The sequence below is a fragment of the Cyphellophora attinorum genome (genome assembly GCF_001299255.1).
Source record: "Cyphellophora attinorum strain CBS 131958 chromosome Unknown Contig14, whole genome shotgun sequence".
NCBI classification, from domain to species: domain Eukaryota; kingdom Fungi; phylum Ascomycota; class Eurotiomycetes; order Chaetothyriales; family Cyphellophoraceae; genus Cyphellophora; species Cyphellophora attinorum.
The window spans coordinates 649,424-673,372 of NW_017253242.1; the positions used below are offsets into that span (position 1 = coordinate 649,424).

The 23,949-nt window shown below is 53.7% G+C and overlaps 10 protein-coding genes across 10 annotated transcripts; 4 read left to right on the forward strand and 6 right to left on the reverse strand.

The window, feature by feature from the left end:
- Positions 1-844: 844 nt before the first annotated feature.
- On the forward strand, positions 845-2,272 carry AB675_3503 (Beta-1,3-glucan-binding protein; the record flags this gene model as incomplete). Its single annotated transcript, XM_018143559.1, has 1 exon — positions 845-2,272. The coding sequence occupies one exon, from the start codon at positions 845-847 to the stop codon at positions 2,270-2,272; it is 1,428 nt and encodes a 475-aa protein (XP_017999605.1).
- Positions 2,273-2,748: 476 nt separating this feature from the next.
- Positions 2,749-4,649, reverse strand: AB675_3504 (Mediator of RNA polymerase II transcription subunit 17; the record flags this gene model as incomplete). The annotated part of the gene is made up of 2 exons (XM_018143560.1): positions 2,749-3,012; positions 3,063-4,649. 2 exons carry the CDS (start codon positions 4,647-4,649, stop codon positions 2,749-2,751), a joined length of 1,851 nt encoding a protein of 616 aa, XP_017999811.1.
- Positions 4,650-5,228: 579 nt separating this feature from the next.
- On the forward strand, positions 5,229-7,505 carry AB675_3505 (ATP-dependent 6-phosphofructokinase; the record flags this gene model as incomplete). Its single annotated transcript, XM_018143561.1, has 1 exon — positions 5,229-7,505. The coding sequence occupies one exon, from the start codon at positions 5,229-5,231 to the stop codon at positions 7,503-7,505; it is 2,277 nt and encodes a 758-aa protein (XP_017999648.1).
- A 456-nt stretch (positions 7,506-7,961) lies between these two features.
- Positions 7,962-8,324, reverse strand: AB675_3506 (uncharacterized protein; the record flags this gene model as incomplete). The annotated part of the gene is made up of 2 exons (XM_018143562.1): positions 7,962-8,117; positions 8,199-8,324. 2 exons carry the CDS (start codon positions 8,322-8,324, stop codon positions 7,962-7,964), a joined length of 282 nt encoding a protein of 93 aa, XP_017999760.1.
- Positions 8,325-9,440: 1,116 nt separating this feature from the next.
- Positions 9,441-10,331, reverse strand: AB675_3507 (uncharacterized protein; the record flags this gene model as incomplete). Its single annotated transcript, XM_018143563.1, has 1 exon — positions 9,441-10,331. The coding sequence occupies one exon, from the start codon at positions 10,329-10,331 to the stop codon at positions 9,441-9,443; it is 891 nt and encodes a 296-aa protein (XP_017999616.1).
- A 402-nt stretch (positions 10,332-10,733) lies between these two features.
- AB675_3508 (putative transporter) lies at positions 10,734-12,528 on the reverse strand (the record flags this gene model as incomplete). Its single annotated transcript, XM_018143564.1, has 4 exons — positions 10,734-11,252; positions 11,304-11,948; positions 11,995-12,174; positions 12,337-12,528. The coding sequence occupies 4 exons, from the start codon at positions 12,526-12,528 to the stop codon at positions 10,734-10,736; spliced, it is 1,536 nt and encodes a 511-aa protein (XP_017999729.1).
- Positions 12,529-13,024: 496 nt separating this feature from the next.
- Positions 13,025-13,912, reverse strand: AB675_3509 (uncharacterized protein; the record flags this gene model as incomplete). The annotated part of the gene is made up of 1 exon (XM_018143565.1): positions 13,025-13,912. One exon carries the CDS (start codon positions 13,910-13,912, stop codon positions 13,025-13,027), a length of 888 nt encoding a protein of 295 aa, XP_017999685.1.
- A 963-nt stretch (positions 13,913-14,875) lies between these two features.
- On the forward strand, positions 14,876-16,111 carry AB675_3510 (Homocitrate synthase, mitochondrial; the record flags this gene model as incomplete). Its single annotated transcript, XM_018143567.1, has 3 exons — positions 14,876-14,961; positions 15,019-15,384; positions 15,490-16,111. 3 exons carry the CDS (start codon positions 14,876-14,878, stop codon positions 16,109-16,111), a joined length of 1,074 nt encoding a protein of 357 aa, XP_017999611.1.
- Positions 16,112-17,905: 1,794 nt separating this feature from the next.
- Positions 17,906-18,819, forward strand: AB675_3511 (uncharacterized protein; the record flags this gene model as incomplete). Its single annotated transcript, XM_018143568.1, has 2 exons — positions 17,906-18,336; positions 18,393-18,819. The coding sequence occupies 2 exons, from the start codon at positions 17,906-17,908 to the stop codon at positions 18,817-18,819; spliced, it is 858 nt and encodes a 285-aa protein (XP_017999654.1).
- Positions 18,820-19,217: 398 nt separating this feature from the next.
- AB675_3512 (Potassium-transporting ATPase alpha chain 2) lies at positions 19,218-22,790 on the reverse strand (the record flags this gene model as incomplete). Its single annotated transcript, XM_018143569.1, has 3 exons — positions 19,218-19,602; positions 19,660-21,602; positions 21,756-22,790. 3 exons carry the CDS (start codon positions 22,788-22,790, stop codon positions 19,218-19,220), a joined length of 3,363 nt encoding a protein of 1,120 aa, XP_017999525.1.
- Between the last annotated feature and the right edge of the window lie 1,159 nt (positions 22,791-23,949).

Genomic DNA, 23,949 nt, shown 5'->3' on the forward strand with positions numbered 1-23,949 from the left:
GGAGTTTTCCAAGTACCGGGTGTCAAGTCTGCCGATCTCTGTAAGTGGTGAGCGGTCTCACTCCAGGCATTCGAACCCATGCTGCAGGCCCAGCTCGACCGGGAGAGGGAATCAATCGACCCAGAACAGCACGATATGTCTCAGGAGCCGCGATTGCCTTCTGAAGCCCAGCAAGATTGCGTAATTTATTCAGACAGACCAGGGTACTCGATGCCAGTCGCGTCATTGGATCACAATGCATGGCCGGCTACAATAACAACGCACAGAACGAGTACCAGCGAGACTTTCGATGCCTTCTGATGGTCACGGTGCTTCGAAAATGGAAGGTGTGATAACCTTATGCACGAGAAGAAATCTGGAACGCGCCTTCCTGATCGTGATGTCAAGGAGCCCCTTCACGCTAGGCTTGATAAGAGACTAGCGCGTTCTCGCGTGCCTCCTTGCCTTCGAATTGCCTTGTCGTTGCCTTCCATCCTGCCACTCGTCAAGAGCAACCAGGCCATCCACATATGCAAGACTGTAGACATTGCAGCTGCTTGCTCGCACTAATCCGTCGAAGGATGCGATCCTGTTCACGATTCGCCCCTGAAGCTTGACGCGGCCCTTCGCCTTCATGACTTGCAGCTCCAATCTGGACCTATCCGAGACACGTCAATATGTGGTGTATGGAGAGCGGAGCTGCTCGACCCTTCGCCTACGGTAGGATCTGGTCTTCGGTGGGCACGTTAATCAGTTTCGTGATGTAGAATCGCCATGTCAATCGCCTTCCCACTGACTTGCATGGCAGCTATGATCTCCTACTTTCACTTGTTGCATTGATCGACATTGTCCGAAGCGGTTCGAGATGGCTCACTCACTTCGTCCACAGTATCTGCGCGCGCCGGCTTCGGCAGACTCTATTGGTAGTATTGCTCAGGCAACGATTAGCGATCGAGACTCTGCGTCACTGAGCCTCAGCCAGGAGAAAGCTGAATACACGCAAGACCCGTTTGCAACGCCAATGGAGTCACAGCTCCCCTCGCGAATGGGCTCAGCATTAGACCTTCGAAAGCCCAAGCAGCCCAACGAGTACTTTAGATCACGACGAGTGAAGAAGGGCAACGTTGAGAAGCCATGGATGGATCACAAAGATCCCAAGGAGAAATGGGTGACCATAATACCACTAATCGGAATGCTAGTTGGCCTTGCCATATCCGCGTTCTTCGTTTGGGATGGGTTGCAGACAGTCGTCAATCACTCCTATTGCCCAGTGCTTGACGACTCATTCGCTAACGGCCTGGATCCCGCTATCTGGACCCGTGAGGCAGAGGTTGGTGGCTTCGGTAATGGCCAATTCGAGCAAACAACCTCGACCGAAGAGAACGTGTTTGTTCAAGATGGCATGCTACACATCAAGCCAACTTTGGAGGACGCGAAGCACATCGAGACCGACTACATCATCGACCTTCGCAACGGTAGCGTGTGCACCTCGCCTGTATGGTCGAACTGTCTCACATCCACAAACACGACCAACGGCACGATCGTCCCGCCAGTAAAGTCTGGTCGTCTCAACGCCAAGTCCAAGCCTATCAAGTATGGTCGTATCGAAGCCACCGTCCGCCTACCTCAGGGCGACTGGCTGTGGCCGGCGATCTGGATGCTGCCTGTCAATCGCAAGTACGGAGAATGGCCCTCATCCGGCGAGATCGACATCCTCGAGAGCCGGGGCAATAACCATACGTACCGCCAAGGTGGTAACGATATCATGTCGTCTGCCCTACATTGGGGTCCAAACCCAGCAAACGATGCTTGGTGGCGTACCAACAACAAGCGCAACGCACTTCATACAACGTTCAGCAAGAACTTCCACACCTTCGGCCTCGAGTGGTCTGAGAAATACATCTTCACCTACATCGACTCTCGTCTCCTGCAGGTCATGTACGTCAACTTCGATCCGGACACGCATCTTTGGGACCGCGGCAAGTTTCCGAAGACAGATGCGGTAAATGGTACTTTACTGCTTGACCCTTGGAGCGGGCCGAACACTGTCCCTTCTACGCCGTTCGACCAGGACTTCTATCTGATCCTGAACGTCGCAGTAGGAGGCACAAACGGTTGGTTTGAGGACGGTAAGAGTGGGAAGCCATGGGTTGACAGCAGTAAGCGTGCGAAGAAGGACTTCTGGGACGCGAGAGAGCAGTGGCTGCCTACTTGGGGCGAGAATGGGAAAGATGCGGAGATGTTGGTGAAGAGTGTAAAGATCTGGCAGCAAAAGGGGTATAACAATTGCTAAGGGGCGGAGATCGGGAGCTCGAGAGCCACCAAGCAATTATTACGGGGCATAATGAGGCTTTCAGGAGTGGGATGTACTTCAGGGATATCGAATGCTGCAGAGTCCTTCCGACAGTCATATGTGTAAGCTTGCCGGAAATGAATTGTCCTTCATTCCCCCTGTCCCCTGCTTCGCATCTGTCTCTTCATGATGGGCTGTCCCACGATCAACTGAAGAATCTGCAACTGACTGCTTGAAGACTATGAAAGCCATTCCACAGAGCTATCTCAGGGCTAGCCGTCGTAAAGGAGAGGCAAGTGCCAGGGTCGATAGAGGTCAAGCGTAAGGATGGGTAGAAGCAAGTGCTAGCCACAAATGCGTCACCTGATCGTGAGATAGCCGTCAAAACGGCGTCAAATATAGCTCAAATCGAAAAATAGCAATTCAAAAATTTTCAGCACAGAGTCCTCCCAGGCGGGATTTTCATTTCGAAAATGCTAAACAAGGAACTGCATCTCGGTTTCGGAAAAAACGCCCAAAACGCCGCACTCCCGCTGCCACTCCAGCTCCAAAAACAGCAGAACAAATTCCTCCAGCCCCAGCTTCTGCTCCAGCGCGTCTCGCAGCTTCTCCTCCAGCTTTCCCTCCCCCTCCCACTCCCCACCCATACTCTGGTGCCCGTTCTTGCTCCACAACAACGCACCCCGCTTCCCACTTCCGCTCTCCACCACCACCGCCACGTGCTGCAACTGGAGCACGAACTCGACAGAACAGAGCAGAAGATCCTGGTTGATGCGCCGGAACGCGAGACGGCGTCCTGAGCGACAGCGAGCTCGAACGACGCGTTGCTGGCGCCGTTCTTGGCCTTATAGGCAGCGAGAACGAGGGCGGCGAGGTCGGTGACGACGAGGTCTTCTAGGTGGCGGGAAAGGGAGTCAGGAGAGCTGAGGGTGATGGGAGCGGTGGTGGTGTAGGTCTGACCGTAGTCAGGGGCGCTGTCGTTGGTGGTGATGGTGATCGTGAGGGTCTCCTTGGTCGGCATTGTGAGCTTGAAACGCGAGACGTAAGGACCTGTAGGAACTGCAGCGGGGGCGTCATCGTTGTACTCTTCTTGCTGCTCCGACAGATCTGCGATCAAGCCTGCAAATCCTAGTGGATTGCGAACGGAAGAGTGAAATTGGTTCGTGAGCGCCTCGACAGCATTGCTGTGCTTGTACAACGCTACGAGGTTTCTGCTGATACGTGGAGGAGGCATTGTCCCGGATTGTGCTGAGGACAGGCTTTGGGGGAACTCTGATCGACGTTGTTCAGCCTTTTCGAAGGACTGGAGAAGGAGGCTTCGAATGGAGAGCGCAATGAACCTTGCTAACGCGTTATCGGGACCGCTGTCAAGTCTTGCGTTTGGTTTACTTCGTGTCAGAGACAGGGAGACCTTTGTATGGCTGTCTAGAGGGAATTCGACAGTGTTTTCTCGTGCAACGATTCCGAGATTTGCTGCAAATCTAGCTTCGCGGCCAAGTTCGTGGATAAGTTCTTCTTCGAAGAGGTTGTCTCTGGCGTTGATGACTTGACTGAGGACGCCAGTACCAGAAGCAATGCTTGGACTGTGTTTGCCCGTGATTTTGCCGTCGCGAATAACGGTCACAGACACGCGCTTTTGGTGTCGTGAGAGCGTTGCCTTGTCCAAGTAGATGTTCGAATCCTGGTCTTGGCGTAGAACAGCAAAACCACGACCACGAAACTGCGGGGCGGATCCAGCGAAACCAAAGTGCACTCCTGCTATCTTCTTGTTGCTTGGATGTCGGCTAACCTTCCAGCCTTGCTCCGTCAAGCCCGCTACTTGTGACCAGAACGATGACTGCATGTCTGCTTCTTTGCGCACTCGCTCTGATGCTGCCAAGAGGTGTTTTGACGCAGACTCGAAAGCAGATGTCTTCCAGCCAGTCGATATCTCGCTCAATGGCTTCACGTTTGGCTCCGGATGACCCTCTGGAAGGACAAGGCTGTCCAGCATTCCTGGTGCAAGAGCACCTTTCAAGCCTGCCGAGAAAGTGCCTGTTGCGGTGAAGCTCTTCTGCGACAACACCATGGACACCATGTCGAGTGCTGAGTTGACATCGATTGTGAGCTGTGTGATGGCATTGTAGAGTTCGAATCTCTGCTTTGCGATTCCTTCCGCTGTCTGGTCCTCGATACTTCCTCCAATCTGGTCGTCATCTCCATTCTCCTCGTCGGACGCGTCATCTTCGGGGTCGTTGGCCAGCCTCTCCAGCGTCACATTCCGGAAAGGTCCCTTCTGGACGAAGATCTGATTGATTCGAGCACTCAACTCGGTCGGAGCACCGTTCTGTCGTGATCGGTACGGCACTTCGACCGGCCCGCGCATCGGGAGGGCCATTGCTACGTCGGACTTGGGTCGCCTTCCTACTTCACCATTCCCATTACCTCTCTTACGGTCTGATGACTCTACAGTGTAAAGAGGAAAATTACGGCACGAAAGAAGGCACGTCTAAGTTGACGCCTTGGCATTCAGGAACAAGCGTTGGCTATCTTCACGCTAGCCAGGATCAGAAAGTTAGCCGGGAGAGTTAAAACAGGCGACACGGCGGGGCAGTTGCGATGCTCATGCAAGATGCGCGGGATGTTGAGGTGAGCTGTTCTAAGCTCATTTCACCAGCTTGTCACCTGCTGCACATTTTCTTCTGCTGTAGGACTCTCATTCTATTCTTTCTTATCTTTATTCCCAGTCCTGGCTCTCCCACACCTTCCTGAACTTCTGCGACCTCAAATTTGCTGCAGACAGCCTCCGCGGACCTTGAGACAGCCTTATCTAAACTTCTCGAGGTACCCGACTTGTTGAGACACTCGCAATCATGGGCGACACAGCTCCTCCTCCCCCGAAGAAGCGGCGTATCGGCGTCATGACCAGCGGAGGCGACTCCCCTGGCATGAATGGCGTCGTCCGAGCGTCGTGCGAATGGCCATCTACAAAGGCTGCGAAGCATTCGCGATTCATGAGGGATACGAGGGTCTGGTGAATGGCGGCGGCATGATTGCTCCGATGGGGTGGGACGACGTCCGAGGCTTTCTCTCAAAAGGCGGTACACTCATCGGCACAGCACGGTGTATGTCCTTCATGGAACGAGCAGGCCGACTTCAAGCAGCCAAGAACATGGTCTTGTGCGGAATGGACGCACTGGTCATATGCGGTGGTGACGGTAGTTTGACTGGTGCAGACAAGTTCCGGTCCGAGTGGCCAAGCCTGATAGCAGAGCTCGTGTCCACCGGTCAGATGAAGGAAGAAGATGTTGAACCATACAAGCACCTCAACATCGTGGGATTAGTGGGCTCGATCGACAATGATTTGTCCGGCACAGATGCTACGATAGGCTGCTATTCTTCACTCGAGAGAATCTGCGATGCTGTGGATGACGTGTTCGATACTGCAGCTTCACATCAGAGAGGCTTCGTCATCGAGGTCATGGGTCGGCATTGTGGTTGGCTGGCATTAATGGCGTCCATTGCTACCGGTTCAGACTACGTCTTCATCCCCGAGAAGCCTCCTCGTGTAGGATGGCAGAAGCAAATGTGCGACATAATCACCAAGCATCGATCCCTCGGAAAGCGAAGAACGATTGTCATCATCGCGGAAGGTGCCCACGACCGAGAGCTTAACAAGATCACCGCAAACCAAGTCAAGGATCTTCTGACGAAAGACTTGAACCTAGATACGCGAGTCACGGTACTGGGTCATACTCAACGCGGCGGTCAAGCTTGCTTCTACGACCGGTGGCTGTCAACTATGCAAGGCGTCGAAGCTGTCAATGCCGTCCTCGAAGCCACTCCCGACACTCCCAGCCCTGTCATCACCATTCGCGAGAACAAGATCGAGCGGTCAAACCTGATGGAGTGTGTGGCGCTGACGAAGAAAGTCACCAAAGCAATCCAAGACAAGGATTTTGACTTAGCTATGCAGCTGAGAGATGTCGAATTCAAGGAGTACTTCGAAAGCTACATGATGACGACCTCAACCGATCATCCAAAATTGAGACTCCCTGAACCCAAACGAATGCGAGTTGCCATCATTCACGTCGGTGCTCCAGCCGGAGGCATGAATCCCGCTACCCGAGCCGCTGTCGCCTACTGCCTCACCCGTGGCCATACTCCCATTGCTATTCACAACGGCTTCCCAGGTCTGCAGCGACATCATGCCGACAAACCGTTGGGATCCGTTCGAGAGGTGAAGTGGTTAGATGCCGACCCCTGGGTCAATGAGGGTGGTTCCGAGATTGGCACCAACCGTGGTCTACCAAGTGCAGATATGGCCATGACTGCCCACACCTTCGAGCTCTACAAATTCGACGCACTTCTCCTGATCGGTGGTTTCGAAGCCTTCACTGCAGCCAGCGAGATGCGCAAAGCCCGAGACGAGTACGAGGCATTCAAGATTCCCCTCATCGTTCTGCCTGCCACCGTCTCCAACAACGTTCCCGGCACAGAATACTCACTCGGCAGCGATACCTGTTTGAACACGTTGCTCTACTTCTGCGACGCTATCAGACAGTCCGCCTCCTCGTCACGGCGCCGAGTCTTCGTAATCGAAACACAAGGTGGCAAGTCCGGCTACCTCGCCACCATGGCCGGTCTCGCTATCGGCGCGCTGGCCGTCTACATTCCCGAAGAAGGCATTAACATCCACATGCTCGCCCGTGATATCGAGTACCTTCGTGAGAACTTTGCAAAAGACGCCGGTGCCTCGCGCGCAGGCAAGATCATATTGCGAAATGAGCAGGCTAGCGATGTCTACACCACTCAATTCATCGCTGACATAATCAAGGCGGAAGCCCGTGGCCGATTTGAGTCTCGCGCCGCAGTACCAGGCCATTTCCAGCAGGGCGGCAAGCCAACACCCATGGACCGCATCCGTGCCTCGCGAATGGCAATCAAGTGCATGGGTTTCCTCGAAGAACGCTTCACGCATATCGGTAAAGAAAACTGCGCTGCGGACCCCATGTCTGCGGTCGTGATCGGTATCATCGGCTCAGAGGTGAAGTTTAGCGCGCTCGGAGGACCAGATGGTCTAGAAGCTAAGGGCACCGACTGGAAGGATCGCCGGCCGAGAAATGAGTTCTGGTTGGGTGATAAGGGGACTGTGGACATTCTGAGTGGGCGGCCGAAGCCGGAGGATTCGTGCGAGGAGTGTGGGAAGACGCTTTATGATACGAAGCTGGGGCCGGTGGTCTCGCGGTCATAACCTTCATGATACGATGTCCAGGCGAGGTGGGCTCCGAACGTACGGCGTTTCATGGTTAGAGGGCCAGATTGATCGGTACTTAGCTAAGCGAAATCGTTACAGAGCACTCTAGAGAGAATGATGAGTTCATAGTCACCTTGTGTACATGACTTCGAAGCTTGAAGATTCCTGCATTTACCACGACTTCTTGCAACGACGCTATCCATGTTTTCCTGTCAAATTGCTGAGGACTTGACGCGAGCCTGTCCATCAGCAGTAGCCTCGTGTCTCGTCATCCGCCGGCCGCTTGGCATTCAAACCGTCAACCGTATATGTATGATCAGGGTCACCGAACTGACACTCATCTCAAAGATGAGGAAAGACACGACTTGTGCAGTGCATCAACGCCCGATGCTTTGGCGTAGAGGCCTCCCTGGCGTACGAACCCAAGAATGACATGATCGGTTCCGCCTCTGCTTAGTATTGAATGCGGTCGATCCGGCCTGCAAGATCGGGCCCATATCCCTTTGACTCGATTTCGGCCATCTTGCTCTGGATCTCCTCCGTGGCAGCACTATATTCCACCTCGTGGTCGATGATACCGGTGAGTGCATGACGAGTGGTAGTTGCGTACTGTGCTTTCGAATTAGTACGGCCTTATCTTGTAAACAAGCCGGGAGGACCCCAGCGCTATAAGAGGGAGCGTGAACTTACTGCCAATGAGCCGACAACGTTGAAGTCTCGGTGAGGTGGAAGGTTATGTCCCCTGCGTGTGATACGATCGAGCGTGTTGAACTTTGCAGATATGGTCCCTATGTATGATCGGACGGTGAAATCCATGCCTAAAGGTCTCCAGCTTCCCCTGCCGTAGCGCGCGAATTGCTCAAGTAGATGTTGACTGCACTGGGTTACTGTCAATTGTCGAAGCTGTTGCAGACTGGGGACGCGCAACTCATTGATTCCAGGAAGCTCTCTGGCACTGCGTTTAGTCCTGAATAGCTCCAGAAACGTTACTTGTCGTAATGATGGGAGACCGACTGTGAGCGGTTGCGCAAGGCCAGAGTACCGCCAGCAGCGTGAATATATCGTTGAGCATAGTCGTATGGTAGTGATTAAGGAGCGCCAGGGCTCCATTACGAGGCTCGAGACGCATTTCATCGTGTGCACTGCGTCTGCCCACAAGCAGGGCGAGCCAGATATGACGTCCAGTTGTAGCCCTGCGAAAGCCAAGTGACTCGAATACTCGGCGCGAATCGACTGATTGACACCCAGTAGGGCTGAGTGTCCAGACTTGACATACGGGCATGGCCCTTCGCGACCGATGTCGTACCACCATATAGCTCGTTTGCCGTTCTGGGAGTCGAAATACTGCAGCGAGTCGGGACCGCGATGGAATGTGACGCGCAGCGAGCCGGCCTCTCCTCTCGTGTCACAGCAGTCTCTAGCGCGGTGGTCGCATGATTGCCTTGCCCACAACTCGAGTACACATCTTGTGTCGGTGTCGCAGAATGAGTAGACGCAATTTCGAAGCTCCGGTGGAAGTCGATTCAACATCTCGATCGAAGGCGTGGTCTGGCTTGTCACGAATGTACCTAATGTTTGAGGTTTCCACCCAGGGAGGCCTTTGACAATTGGAAGTTGTAGCAAACAGAAGTCTTGAACCGGCATCATCTGAAGCAAGTGCCAAGTCTGAACCCAAACGCTCCTTCAATGGGCAGCCGCCGTGAAGTGGACCTCTAGTGACGGACTTGAAGCCGCAGGGGCAGGTGCGATCAGTGATCTTTTGAAAGTCGGCGTTGAATAACGTAGTACACACTGCGCCTGACGAGTCTGCAACACGTGGCGAGTCTGCTGGGACAACACGTTCTCGTTGAATGATGCCGAGCTCGCTGCTTGTGATATATTGGTCACCTCGCCATCGGCTTTTTGTTGAACGCGTGTGCTCAGCAGGCATGGCTATTCTTCAGAAGCAACCCAAATTGCTAAAGTGGCCTTGATCACGACCTCTGGTCCATCACCTTGCCTCAAAGACTCACACTCCTTCCTGATGGCCTCGCGAGCTCTCATCCTGAGCTCCTCCGGAAGGTAGTCCACGTGAAGAAATTGGCCACTCGTGCTAGCCTCGCAGAACTTCACAAAAGCCTCCACGCTCTCAAACGTTCTCTCACGCTCGACGAACTCTCGGTGATGTCCCCGAAATCCCGTTGATTCCAAAAGCTCCACCATCTCAGCAGAGCTCACATAGTGCGCCAGACCCTCAATCGGATGCTCAGAGAACGGCGATCGAGACAAGACTGCTTTCCGGATATCCATGGGGCTCCAGAGATCGCTCAAACCACCGCTGATGCCCAGTTTTCCGTCTTCGGCGAGAATATTGAACACTCCCTTCAAGGCTTTGCTCTTGTTCTCGATCCAGTGAAACACCGAGTTCATGATCACTACATCAGCGCGGAATTCCCCATCAATATTCTGCGCATGTTCACCTTCCAGAAGCACTGTCTCAGCATCTTCCGCCGCACCCACCAAATATACGACAGGGGTCGCGGTAGCCTGGCTCGACGGACCCTCCGTATCAGCGTGCGAGAGGCTTCTCGCCTTCTCGATACGGTCTGCCGAAGGGTCGATCCCAACTACACGGCCGTACTCTCCGACAATAGTAGTGATGTGACGAGTCAGCTCTCCAGTTCCGCAACCAAGATCTACGACGGTCTGGCCCTTGTGGATGTCGAGCATCTCAACGAGTTTGAGGCCGCTGGCATTTTGATAGCTGCCTTGGCGATTCATGACGCTGTACATTTCGGCCAGGGCGGACGTGTCAAGCTGAGGCTTCGGTGCCGATGAAGCCATGTTGTCGTGCGATTTGAACGGGCTGTGTCGATTCAGTTCCCAGGCTGAACAAGCGTGACCGGTATGCGACAAGAGCGCGTCGTGCACAGTCTATCTGTATCCGCGATGCTGTCAGAGTAGGACATCGTACGTTGCGGCGAACATCGCAACACGACGCTGTGTACATCACCCGAGACTTCAGAGCGGTGAAATGACTCGTAAGTCAAGGGGAGTAGGACGCGAAAGCACGCCTAGGATACCTTTGGTAAGGCCGGGCGCCTGAAAGCTTAACCGAACCATCACCGATGATGACGGCAGTCTCTACCATTCTACGAACAGCAGTGGCCTCGCGAGTCGCCCAAAAGTGGGCGTAAGTATCTCGTGCACCGTTGGTTCAAGCTATAGCAAGGAGGCAGTTGATGTCTAGGTGATGTAGCGGAATCCTCTCGCGACGGCATTTTGCTGCTCCGCATCAAGTCTGGCAAACTCCATATTGTCCTCCCCACCGACTCGTGCAGCTAGCTCATCGAACTTTGTGTTAGACCGCTTCAGGAGAAGCCTCAATGCGACCACACATGTCAAACCCAATCCTTGGAAGGCAAGAAGAATGCCCCACGATACCTTGTATGTCGGGCCATATTCATCTAGCCAGAAGTAATTGGCGTAGAGCGCTGCCAAGTTCGACATAGAGTTTGCGATACCCATAGCGGCGGCGCGCTTGACGGGTGGAACCGTGGTGGTCGAGGATAGCCACGCGTAGATGGTGCTGTAGACTCCGAAAACACCAGCAGTGATCGGGAAAGTAAGTGCGTAGCGGACCCACTGGTAACGGAACGGAAGAGCGATCATGACAATTGTCGCGCAAATTGTCATGAGGTAGGAGATCCCGGCATGAGGGGAGCGTTTCTGCACGCGATCGGCGTGGAAGGCGAAGCTGATGGCCTATATAAAGGTCAGACGTCAGGAGGGACCTACGGACAGGAGAGCACGTACCCAGCAGAAGGCGAAGAGATAAGGAGGCGAAGTCAGCAGCAGAACTGTCTTGTTGTCCTTGAATCCCAGGCCTTGGATCAGAGTAGGGAAGAAGTGCGAATATGAGATGCAGGCAGACGTAGCCATTTGTAGGCAGGCGAAGATCCAGACTCGGTAGTCCTTGGCCGCCCACACGACTGCCTTTAGGAATGGTGTCTCCATGTCGCCCAGTGCTTCGGTTGTGCCGGCAGCCTTGGACAGACGGGCTTGTGCAACAATCTTCTCCTTATCACTGAGCCACTTGGTGGTTCCTGGGTAGTCAGGCAAGATCAACATCGCCACCAAGCCCAGCAGCACAGTCGCGGTGCCCTCCAGGATGAAGAGCCATCGCCAGGCATGAAGATGACCAACGCCGGCCATGCCGGATAGTATGCCGGCAGAAATGAGACCAGCGAAAGAGTTCGATAGCAGCAGTCCGCAAATGAGAAGGGCCATGCGCACACCTAGTTCTCTCGGTGTGTACCAACAAGACAAAAAGTACATGGCACCTGGGAAGAAGGGTGCTTCGATTATGCCCAGAAAGAAGCGCACTGTTAGAAGACCAGCTGCCGAATTCGTCGCTGCTGTGCAGCCAGAAACAACGGCCCATGCAATGATACATATAGGCTGTGTCTAGTCAGACGTGTGTTCGGTTTGGATACGACCTACTCACCAGGAACAGGGATGGCCGCAGTTTAGTCATCAACAGTGTCGAGGGCAGTTGCATGGCAATGTACCCAGCGCTGAAGATACTGATTGCAGTCTGATAGACAGCACCCTTGACATCTGTATCCTTCTGCAGACCGTAGAGGCGGGCCTGTGTGATCGAGTTGCGGTCCAGGTAATTGAAGATCTGCAGAGAGGAGAAAGCTCAGTATACTGTTCGCAGAACCAATCATGCAGAAAGGACATGAAAGGAACCGGCCAAGAAGTTCCCTTTGGACTGACACTATGACCATACTTTGACATGGTCGGGACAAGCCAACGTATTGAATAGGAAAATGGGAGCACTCACGTAGATTATTACCACAAGTGGCAAGATTCTGAGATCGATCTTTCGTAGCAATGACCGCTCAACAGCTGCTGCATCGTCCGGGTCCAGAGCATGATACTCATCAACGACAGTGGGAACTCGGCCTAACTCAACTTCAAGACGCTCGGCCTTTGCCATCATATCGATCTTCTGATTTTCTGATCTGTGGTCCATGTTGGCGCAATGTTGATTTGGTCGATCTGAAGGTTTCGATTCTATTGATGGCAAGAAAAGCACAAGACTTGTGGCGATGCTTGGTCTTATAGCTTGAGAAGCTTGGGAGGCTTGTCATGGGGGTCTCCGTCGACGTCCCCGGGAACCATCCGCATGGCATTGAACTGGGGTATGCCTGTCCGCTGGCACCGGTATGTAAAACGATGAATTTTCGGGCGGAGTCCGATGGACCTAGTACCACCTCCGATGGATGCACCACACATCTGGCTAGCAAAACTCAGAGCACGGAAGCTCACCAAGCAGTGGTAGACGTTCGAAACAGACTATCCCCGTTGTCCCCGCGGGTAGAGAGCTGCTTCACCCCATTCTCCGGACTTGGAGCAGTGGCTTTGTCCGTGTACTTCTGGGTCGAGAACTTTGCCGGTGTGGGCTGAGTTCCGTCGGCATCAATGAATTCAACGCACAACGCCTATAGATTTTACTCGACAGATTCGTATCATCCGTACAGGCGCACAGGGTTCTCCGTAAGCATGCGCTGCCAAATCTCGTTCCCGATCCACGTCCTCACCGCTTCCATCTCAGCGTTGGTATCAACACCCTGCAACGGTGGCTGTGGCTCAGCGCCTTGTGCTGCTGGATTCGTGTGCGGCCAATCACTCCCGAAGACAGCCTTATCAGGCCTAGCTTGGACAAGTCGTATGACGACCTCCTCCATCCTATTGATATTCCCGGGACTACGACGGTGAAGTGCAGAGATCTTCATCCACAGGCGTCCACTTTCCCGCAGAGCCAGTAAGGCGTCAAACTCTGGTGTGCCTACCACTTCCGGGGTCGCGGAACCGTTGTGCTCTGCGACGAAGCAAACATGCTGCACTCGTTTGTCTCGTTCTATGAACTCAGCCATACTTGCCCAGGCTTTCGGAGACTGCTGTATTGAGATATTCCAGCCCAGTGATTTGACACAGTGTGACTGAGCCAGAGCAATCACATAGTCTTGCAACTTCTGTTGGTCTGATCCAAAACTCCCGAAACCACATTGTATTCTGACAGAGCGTACGCCGGCAGCGTGGAGATCATGCAGATACGCATGTGGCATCAGCACAACATCACGATCTTCTCTAGTGGTGCTAATGACTGAACCTCTCCATGTATGCTCCGGAAATTGCTGACCAGCTGCCTTTAGGTGATATAGCAGACACTCAGGTCCGTCCTCGACACTCGCCTGTGCAATCACAATGCCCTTGGAGGTCGTAGCTTGGACAAGATCGGGCAGCAGTGCGGGATATGGCGTGTAAGTGCGATCTTGACGGTATGGAAATCTCTCAGGATCCAGGACATGTACATGGCAATCCCATGATTGTAAGGGAATTTCGCGTTTCTGCATTGGACACGTGGAGATTCGAATTTCAACGGTCAGAGATTGCTTTCAAAGCTTTGTGTCCTTTAATTCCCAGCAGAAATGCAGTCAGTCCAGGTCGGCCACCTAGACCGCAATTAAAGACTTGACAGAACAGCTGTCAAACCGACAGGACAATGGTCAGCCTCTTGAATGTACCTAGACTTGAATCACCCAAACGTGTTGGATGGTCAGCGGAAAGCGTCCCCGACTCTGCCTCGGGGCAATTGAAAGCTCTGTATAAGCACCTGAAGCCTTCCGCTCTAGAGCTTGAATTATCGGTATCCGTGGAACGACCACGTAAGAGACGGCAGGCCGACCCTAGATGAAGTTCAACTGCAAGTGGAGAGGCTTCCGCACACATCTCCCGCCATCAATGAGTCGTTGTTGCACCATCAGGTACTCGTTGGGCCTTTGTTGTGTGGTCGGTAAGTGTCCCAGATGGTGCGCGAAAGTCGACGTCGGAGAACGTCCGAACAAATGACCACGCGTCTCGGCCCCACCACCGCTTTCGATGAAAACAGGTACATCGCATCTTGGTGGAGGTACCGACTCAAACTCATTTTTGCCGACTTATGCGTCTTCCAGCCGGATCAATTGGTGGCAAGCGTCAGTTCGCGGAGCACTACTGTTTTGTCCCTGGGTGCGTCTGCTTTCTGGAGCCTCCTTCTTGGATCCGCTCGCATGGGGAAGACTTTGTGGGCGCCGTTCTCGGCCGTCGTAGGTTGTGCAGCAGCAAATTTACCTTGGTTCGAAATGACTCAGAATAACCCATACCACTCATTAATTGAGCGAGCGTATACGGACAACCCTCTCGACTGCTCGATAACCTTGCAGATACTTGAGCGCGCAGAGCCCGAACATAAGCACTTATCGGAACGACATTGAACAACGCAGCGACGGCACGCCGAAATCGCAGCGAGAACGACTAAGAATTTTGATATTGCAACAATGAAGCCACCTGTGCCCATTACCGACTTTCTCAGCAATGTCGCGCGCTTCAAAATCATTGACAGCACATTACGAGAGGGCGAGCAGTACGTGCAGCATATGACCAGCCTGCCATCCGTACGGAGCTGACAGTGCCTGACCAGGTTCGCAAGCGCGTACTTCGACACTGGCAAGAAGATTGAGATCGCCCGGGCCCTCGACGAGTTTGGAGTCGACTACATAGAGTTGACCACACCTGTAGCATCAGAACAGTCTCGCAAAGATTGCGAAGCCATTTGCAAGCTAGGCCTCCGGGCCAAGATCCTGACTCACATACGATGTCACATGGACGATGCCCGCGTGGCCATCGAAACAGGTGTCGATGGTGTGAGCATCTTTCTCGGGACTTCGACGCTCCTTCAAAAGCATTCACATGGGAAAGGCATGGCGAGTGTCACGGCTACGGCACTCAAAGTGATCAGCTTTGTCAAGTCCAAGGGCGTGGAGGTACGGTTCTCGAGCGAAGACTCGTTCCGATCTGATCTCGTTGACATCTTGACTCTGTATCAAGCTGTTGACAAAGCTGGTGTTCACCGTGTTGGGATTGCTGATACCGTCGGTTGTGCTTCCCCGAGACAAGCCTACGACGTGGTACGGACCTTGCGAGGTGTCGTCAGTTGTGACATTGAAGTCCATTTTCACAACGATACCGGTTGCGCTATTGGCAACACATATACCGCACTTGAAGCAGGCGCCACACACGTCGACACCAGTGTGCTGGGTATCGGGGAACGTAATGGCATTACACCTCTTGGTGGCTTCATTGGCCGGATGGTCTCCGTCGCACCAGACTATGTCAAGAGTAAGTATGATTTGGCCAAGATCAAGAAACTTGAGGATATCGTCGCAGATGCGACAGCAGTCAACATACCATTCAACAACCCTATCACCGGCTTTTGTGCCTTTACGCACAAGGCAGGTACCTACGCCAGTTCAATACTAGCAGAGCCTGCCACATATGAGCTCATCAATCCCAAGGATTTCGGCATGGATAGCTATGTCCATTTCGCATCTCGACTGGCTGGCGGCAATGCAATCAACTCGAGAGCTCAGCAGCTGGATGTCACGGTATCTGAGGAACATGTCAAGGTCATGACCGCTGCTGTGGTAAAGCTCGCGGCAATACGACCTGTGACGATCGATGATGTTGACTCAATTATACACGCGCATTCTAGGAACAAGCTGATACCCAGTTGACGGAATTGAGTTAAGCCGGGGGTCGAATTTTGTTAGGAATTGGGCCGTTGTACCTAGCATCATGTGGCCAACTAATCGGTGGGATCGGGTCGTGCTTGACCTAAAAGTTCTGTAGCATTTCAATCACAAGTAACGCCACAGGTAAATGCACAGAGAATCTCTTCCAATGTGATGAACTGGCGCGACGCTCGATCAACCTCGAGGCACTGACAAAGTTCTCCACGGAAGAACGAATTAATGATTCGGAACTTTCGAGCCTAGCGCGAGACCGAAGTCCTTGGCCTCAGCGCATGCTGTTTTCAGCAGTAACCGGGCGTCGTCGTTCGAGTCGTGCCTTCCTGTTCACCATTGGCGGTTTTTCATCGCACCTGATGTTTTTGATCGCACTTAATTCAAGGAAGTCGCACGCGCATTTGACCAGTCGTCCAGAGTCGTCACGGCAAGAGCGAGTCACGACGACGAGGGGATGCAGATAGTGCCTGGCCACACGACACTAATTGATGCAGTCTGCAAGCCATGCAACTGCGAGACGACTCAGCTGCACGCGATGCCGCAGGCCCCAGTTTGCCAATGCCAACGATAGGTCAGCTGCTGGAAAAGAGTAGCCACTCCCATTGGCCGCCTTGACTTCATTGCTTCACCTTTTGTGACTTTCGAGGACTTCTACGCAGCCTAGCAATGATTTGTTGCGACCTGACGGAGTCTGATAAAGCTACATGGCCACACAGCACTACTTGGCGGATGGCCAGGTTGTTTGTGCGCACTATAGTGGACATTCTTCGGCGTTTTGTGATTCAGATCAGAAAAAGCCGAAGACACCTCTTGTGCACAACAGGTCGACCGTCCTGTGCGAGCCGGGCAATGCCACTGCCCCTCGACCCGGGCGTATCCGCCTTGCGTCCTTCAGCGCGACCGGTTGTACATCTGTCATTAAGGGCTTCAATAAGGCTCGAAACGGAATTCTTCGAATGGCCTCACCGGTTTCGAGGTTTGACCGTTTTCTCTTCCTTGTCTACGAACAGGTAGCAGTTCCTCGAGCGCCCGGTTTGGAGCTGACACCTGGTCTTGGACGTAGAATACAAAACCCGCTGGAAGACCCGCCGTTCTTGAGCACGTCTGTCCTCCTCTTCTGCCAGTACAAGGTAGACCTGCTTCTGCACCTCGGCAGCCACATCATTGCGAATATTCAGCAGCTATACCTCGGACCAACTCATGCCATTTGGAGCGCGCTTTCCTCGCTTCCGAATGTTGCTTGCATTCGACAACACAAATGTGCACAATGTCCTGGAGCACATCGCAGTTGAGGCGAGTGATAGGTGAGACTAACATCGCCACGGCGTCTCTGATCGATTGCATGAACTGCACGGGACACTTTGGCGCGCCTGACGCCAAGTCATGAAGCTGGCAAGTATCACCTTCAAGCTCTACGTGGCTTTGATGGCCCGTACACTGCGGAAGTTCAATTCGTGAAAACCTTACAAGGGTCAATCCTAGTCGACTGGCCACACGGCACTTGTGTTCGATGGGGACCCACTGCGCCCAGTTACTATGTATCCTGAAGGACTCCATACAGTCCAGTGCCTGTTTCATTTGCTAAGAATGTTGAGTGCTCACTCTGGTGCTTTCCTTCAGCAGTTGATGGTATTGGCCGTCTCTCATGACCTCGACACCGATGGGCGGCCCGTCCGCCGCCATCACGCCGCTGATATGGCTTTCACGGCCCCTCCACGCTTGTTTCTCTCACGCTATCTCAGCATTGCCGCTCTTCTGAACTGACAGTCCGACTTCACCACAATGCCTTGCGGCATTTGCGGCCAACACACACACTGTACTTGTTGGGTCTATTTTGAGCGGAACACGAGCAACAATCTACGTGCTGGATCGCTCGACATTCCCGTCGAGCAAGCGATCATGTATACAGGACAAGCGGACGGCCTATACATGGGGCAAGACTTGGCCGTTGATACGCAGATGTACTCCGCGACCCTGCTGAATGACGGCTTTCCGATGGGACTGGAGCAGACGGACTGGATCAACGGGAATTATGGCTTTCCGACACTACCATGGACGACTAACTACGATAACTTCGATTTGCCCATCATCGGTCATGATACTTCCTCATTCATTACCAATACCGACTTCTCGATCAACACATTGTCGACAGACCCAAATAGCCTGCAGTGTAAATACTGTCCCAAGCTTTTTGCCATGCCCAGTAAACGCCGGTACGTATCTTGCAGGCTATGGTACGAACAGTATGCTGACCGGCGGCTCACAACAGGGACCATGAGAAGTGTCACACACGACCACACCCATGCCTACTAGGTCCATGTACAGAAGCATTCGCAACGAATCGGGATCTCGAGCGGCACGCACTGACACATACCTCCGATCAACCCTATGCCTGCACTGTATGCGGCAAACGCACAAATCGACGAGATAGCATGACCAGACACTTCGAACTCAATCACATGGTTGTTGGATCTGCGGCCGTGCCGCCTACCCCTGGCAGCCATGGTAGACCCAAGACCAAGTCGAACGCCACCAGTACAGGTCACTCGAAGGCCACCTCGACGACCACCAGCGACCCGAGTACCCGCTCTAGCCAAGCTAGCATCGAGAGCCCATCACCTCCGAGAATGCTATCGCAGAGAACTGGGACACGGCCGCCGAACGATGCTATGTCGCCCTGGTCGAAACGACCATAGTCTCATAGACCATGTTGCCCGACGCCCTAAGTCTACGTCCAAGGGCTTGGTCAGGACTGCACATTTGCAAGTGTATGTCTCGGTTTTGGTGGAAGGCGTCACACAATCCTGTTCCTGCGAAACAATCTGGACCGAGTCTACTTTTACAAAGTTGTGGTGCCGCTAGGGGGACTAGGTGGTGGAGATCAGACGAAAAGAGGAATCACGGAACTTCTGAAGCATGCTATTGTCCATGAATGGTGTCCATGAATGGTGTTCATGGTGTTGTCTATGTTCGTCTCTTGACGATGCAGCGACGCTCTACATGATCGAGCTCTTCTCTTCGCTCTCTTTCGATAACTCTCCCCGTGGCCGAGGCTCTGCACGATTGCCACGCAGATCATGTGTAGATATACTCTCTACCAAGCAATCTTCTCCCAAAAACCCTTCCTCCCAGTTCTCTCACCCTTCTTTACACTTCTCCGAACCAACATCTTCCTGCTCTCCTCAATGCCCAGCAGACCCGCTCCCCACGCGAAGCCCAGGCCCCAGTACATGCCCGGCACCGGCGCGCTGTACGCCACGTCCTGCAAGCCGCCGATGTAGCAGAAGATGAAGATCATGACTAGCGCGATGAGGATCGCGGGGAAGAGGTACCAGTTTCCGGAGATATGGATGCTGGTGTTCCAGGCGTGCGAGGCATTGGAAGAAGAGGATGGGTGGAGTGTCGTGGTGCGGGTAAAGCGGACGGGCGGCTGGGTGAAGAGGGAGGTGCGGCGCGTGCGGAGGGCCATCAGATTGAACCTGAAGTAGCATCGTCAGCATCGCTGCAATCAGTATAAGGCTTGGGGAGTAACGTACCACTGCATCACCACCAAGTTTACAAAGTAGATCGCACTCGCCACACTCAGATGATAGTTGATGTAGTCCGAATCGTGGCTCCCCTCGAACGTGTAGTTACCATAAGCAAACCACAGCGAGCCGAAAGGAATACCTTTCATGCTCAGATACCAATAGCTCATCGCGAAACTCGTGGTGGTCTCGATCATACCCACAAGGCCGTAGCTCTGCAGCAGAAGCCGCCAGTCGACGAGCTTGTCCTTCTTGAGGTCTCGCGGCTTGCGGAGCATGACGTCCGCTTCAGGCTCCTCGTACGCCAGTGCGGTTGCGGCGGCGCAGTCGGTGAAGCAGCAGATGACGATCATCAGAAAACTGGACAGAATCTGGGGCAAGCCGAAGATGACAGACGTCATGACGGGCCAGAACTCGGAGAAGGAGCCGGCAGGGAGAAGGTAGGCGATCGTCTTCTTCAGGTTGTCAAAGACAGTGCGCCCGCGCTCGACAGCGATGATGATGCTGGCGAAGGAGTCGAGCAGGACCATGTCGGAGGCAGCGATAGCGATGTCGGACGCTGTGACGGGGCAGATGCCAATGTCGGCTTCGCGGAGGGAAGGCGCGTCGTTGACGCCGTCGCCGGTCATGCCGACTACGTAGCCCCTTCGGCGGAAGGCGCGAGTGATGAGGAGCTTCTGGTCTGGAGTGGTGCGGGCGAAGACAACGGCGGGGTACTGCGTGATGAGGTCCCATTGGTATTCGGACAGGCCGCCAATCTCCGGACCAGAGATGACGAGGCTGTCCGCGCCGTAGCGGGACAGGCCATCTGTGTCGACACCGGGAATGGTGGGCGGCGCGGATCGGGGCAGATCGCTGACGCCGTCGACTTTCTCGCCCTTCGTTGAGCCAATGATGCCACAGTCGCGAGCGATGGCCTGGGCTGTCAACTTGAAGTCGCCAGTAACCATGTGGATGCGGATGCCGGCGCGGCGAAGAGTGCTGACGACTTCTGGGATTTCATCGCGAGGAGGATCGACGATGCCGACTAGGCCGACGAGGACGAGATCGTTGGCAGCGAATCGAAGGACCTCTTCTTCGAAATTGCTTTCGTTTGGCTTGACGCTGAGTTCGCCGCCGCGAAGAATCTTGCGGGCTAGGAGCAAAACGCGCTTGCCTTCGCTAGACCATGTGTCTTTGATGTGCTCGAGATGCTTCTGGAAGTCTGCGCTGGCTGGGTGGACTTCGCCGAGGGAGTCGATGAACTTGGTGCATCTGCTCATGAGAATGTCAGGGGCACCCTTGATAAGCACAACCGTGTCCGTCTCGGAATCGAAGTTGCGTGCAACGTAGGGTCCAAGGGCGACGGATGTTGCCTCGCTGTCTCGTGGTGACACGACCTTGAGTGCAAACTTGTTCTTCGAGTTGAAGGCCAGATCGAATCGAGTCCGCCAGGAGGCCCGTGTTGTGACAGTGGATCCGTTGCCGCCCAGTCTTTCTGACAAGCGCAGGATTGCGGCATCAGTGGCATCACCGATGACCTTCCGTTCGGCTAGTGGCAGATGAATGGTTGTTGGATCGAATTCGCCAGCGTTGTTGACTGCGGCGGCGGTCTGGAGCTGCAATAAACCGACAGCCTTGCTCTTGGGTCGTGACGTTTCGGTATCCCGGCTCTCGAGTAGCTCACGCTCGGCCTCGTCCACAGTCATTGCATGGAAGCCGATCAGACAATTCGTTGCCACCATAGTGCCCTTGGTCAATGTGCCCGTCTTGTCGGAGAGAAGCACAGAGACGGAGCCTAAGGTCTCGACTGTCTTCAAGCTCTTGCAGAGAACATTGTGCTGCTTCATTTGGTTCGCAACAATCGTCAAAGAAGCAGTGACAGCAATCGGGAGGCCTTCAGGAACGAACGCAATGGCGATACTGACAATGTTGACAATCAACAAGTTGACGGGCATATAGTCGGGGTAGGTCTTGCGGATATATCCAGCCCAGACGCCGATGATGATGATGTTCATCGTGATCATGAGAGCCACGATGATGATGACGAAGCGGAGGATCTCCTTCTGCAAAGGCGTCCTTTCGGTTGAAGGCGTACTTGTGAGCTTGGCGATGTGACCGAAGACGGTTCTGTCGCCAGTATCAACCACAATACCGAGACCAGAGCCTGAAGTACAGTGCGTTCCCTGCAGCCCAATGCACCTAGTCTCCAGATAATTGGTCTCGGAGCTCTCTGTCTGGGCAACAATGGGCACACTCTCGCCTGTGAGGATCGACCTGTCAAAGCGAGCGTCCGAGCTCGCCTCAATGAACCTGATGTCAGCTGGCAACTTGCTGCCCGCCTTGAAAGAGAGGATGTCTCCAGGTACAATGTCCGCAGCTGGTAGCACTCGCTGTGCTCCATCTCGAGTCACAACGCAGTCTTCGGGAAGCATGCCTGTGATACTGTTCATGACTCTTGAACTTGAGAAGTCTTGCCAGCCGTTGAAGAGCGCTTGGAGTAGCCATACACCGAGCAAGACGATTGCTAGCGCCAAGTTGGCGACTGCAGGCGGATCTCCGAGCGGCTTCCACGAGATGAAGACCAGAATGGAGCCAACGAAGAGGATGGAGCCGAAGCCACCGAAGAAGTAGCCGAACAGCTTCTGGGGGAGCTGGGATCGCGGTTTTGAAGGGACGTTGCGGCCATACTGAGACAGTTTGCCACTTGCTTGTGTGGAAGTCAGACCAGACTCAGGCGCTGTCTCGAGTCTCTTGTAGAGTGTTATATGGTCAACAAGATGCCAATCGACATCAGCGAAGTCACCGCCGGCTTGAGCCTTGGCTTTCGCTGCTTCTTTGCTCGCCTCAGCTTGTTGCCGCTCTTGCGAGGCAGTGATGTTGAACGAGACGGTACGGTAGACCGTTGGTAGAGCCAAGGACGGATCCCGATTGCGGCTGCTGATTGACCGCACCGACTTGATGCTCTCCTTGGTGTCATTGCGCTTCAGGTTTGGCAAGTTGCCCCATTGAATGCTGGTGTTGGTTCCAGCCGCCGCCGGGCCAGGAAACGGGCCCTCAGACCGGCTAGGAACGGGCTGGATCTCATCATCAGCAAAGAGGATACGGCGTTTGGCCGCTATCTCAGGTGGTAGATCTGATTCATCGTTATTGTGCACCATTGTAGTGCTGAATGTAGAGGATGAGGGGTCAAGATACGATGGTTTTGGGGGAAATTGGGAGGAGAGCGAGGCGGACGGGAGGAAGCTGCACACGGACGCTGTGCTCGGGAAGTTGATGAGAAGAGGAGGAAGGAGCAGAAGAGAGTAAGATCAAAAGAAAGAGCCGATACTGGGAACCTGCGTATTTATTCTCACGGTGTAAATTGAGGCATTCGAGCACGTGTCGAAATGCATTGTTGACTTCGTTTCGCGAATCGAGCTGTCGGTCAGTGCATAGCGTGGTGGTTTGGCGCGTGTGCTGCCTCGGATGCGAACTGCCCCTCTTGGCCATCTATAGGTAGCATCGAGCTTCAGCCACCGCAAATTGGCCGGTCATGGTTTTGTATGAGGGATATTCGATCGCATCTTTCAGGTGAAAGAAAGTGGGTGTTGAAATCTCGTAGCACAGAAAGAAGGTGTCACAGTGCGAGTGGGATTTGGTTGCTGCGCCTTCCTTGGGGTATTCCACAGCTATTCAAGCTTACCGAGTCAGGGAGGTTGCAAAGTCCCCAGCTTGCAACAGCGCACAGACCGCCTGGTACCTGCCAGATCCCCCGAAGCTTATTACCCGTGCCAATGATAGAAATGGCTCAGAGGGTCAAGACTTTAGAAGGTTTAGCGCCGATACCTTGAGTCGACTGCGGAAGTGGCCTGTGCACGCAATCCATGCATGGTCTTTGCCTGTCCTGGCTAGAAAGAACACGTCTGCGACCCGCGGCAAGACGGGGAGTGGTAACTTGGCTTTGTATGTCTGCGTGGAGGTCATCTTTCGCGATGTCAAAGAAATCATCAATTGAGTGCACAGGAAGGAATGAAGTTGTCCGTCGGAATATTGGTGCTGGAATGCGGGATGTGCTCAAAGTGCGTCTTACTACAGTCGTAAATTAACTTTTCGTACCTGAACATCCATATGCGATTGAAGGTCGTGGCGCATGTGGTCAACGAGATGCCATGAGTCTAGCTCATCATAGGAATCCACATAGCTTAGGGAGGGCGCCGAAGGGTTTGACATTGCTTCATTGATCAGGTCGGACAACTAAAGGAGAGTCTCATTCGAGCAGCATCGGTGCAATCGATTCATAATGGGTTTCTGCTCAGCTTTTGCGCTGTAGCATTTTCA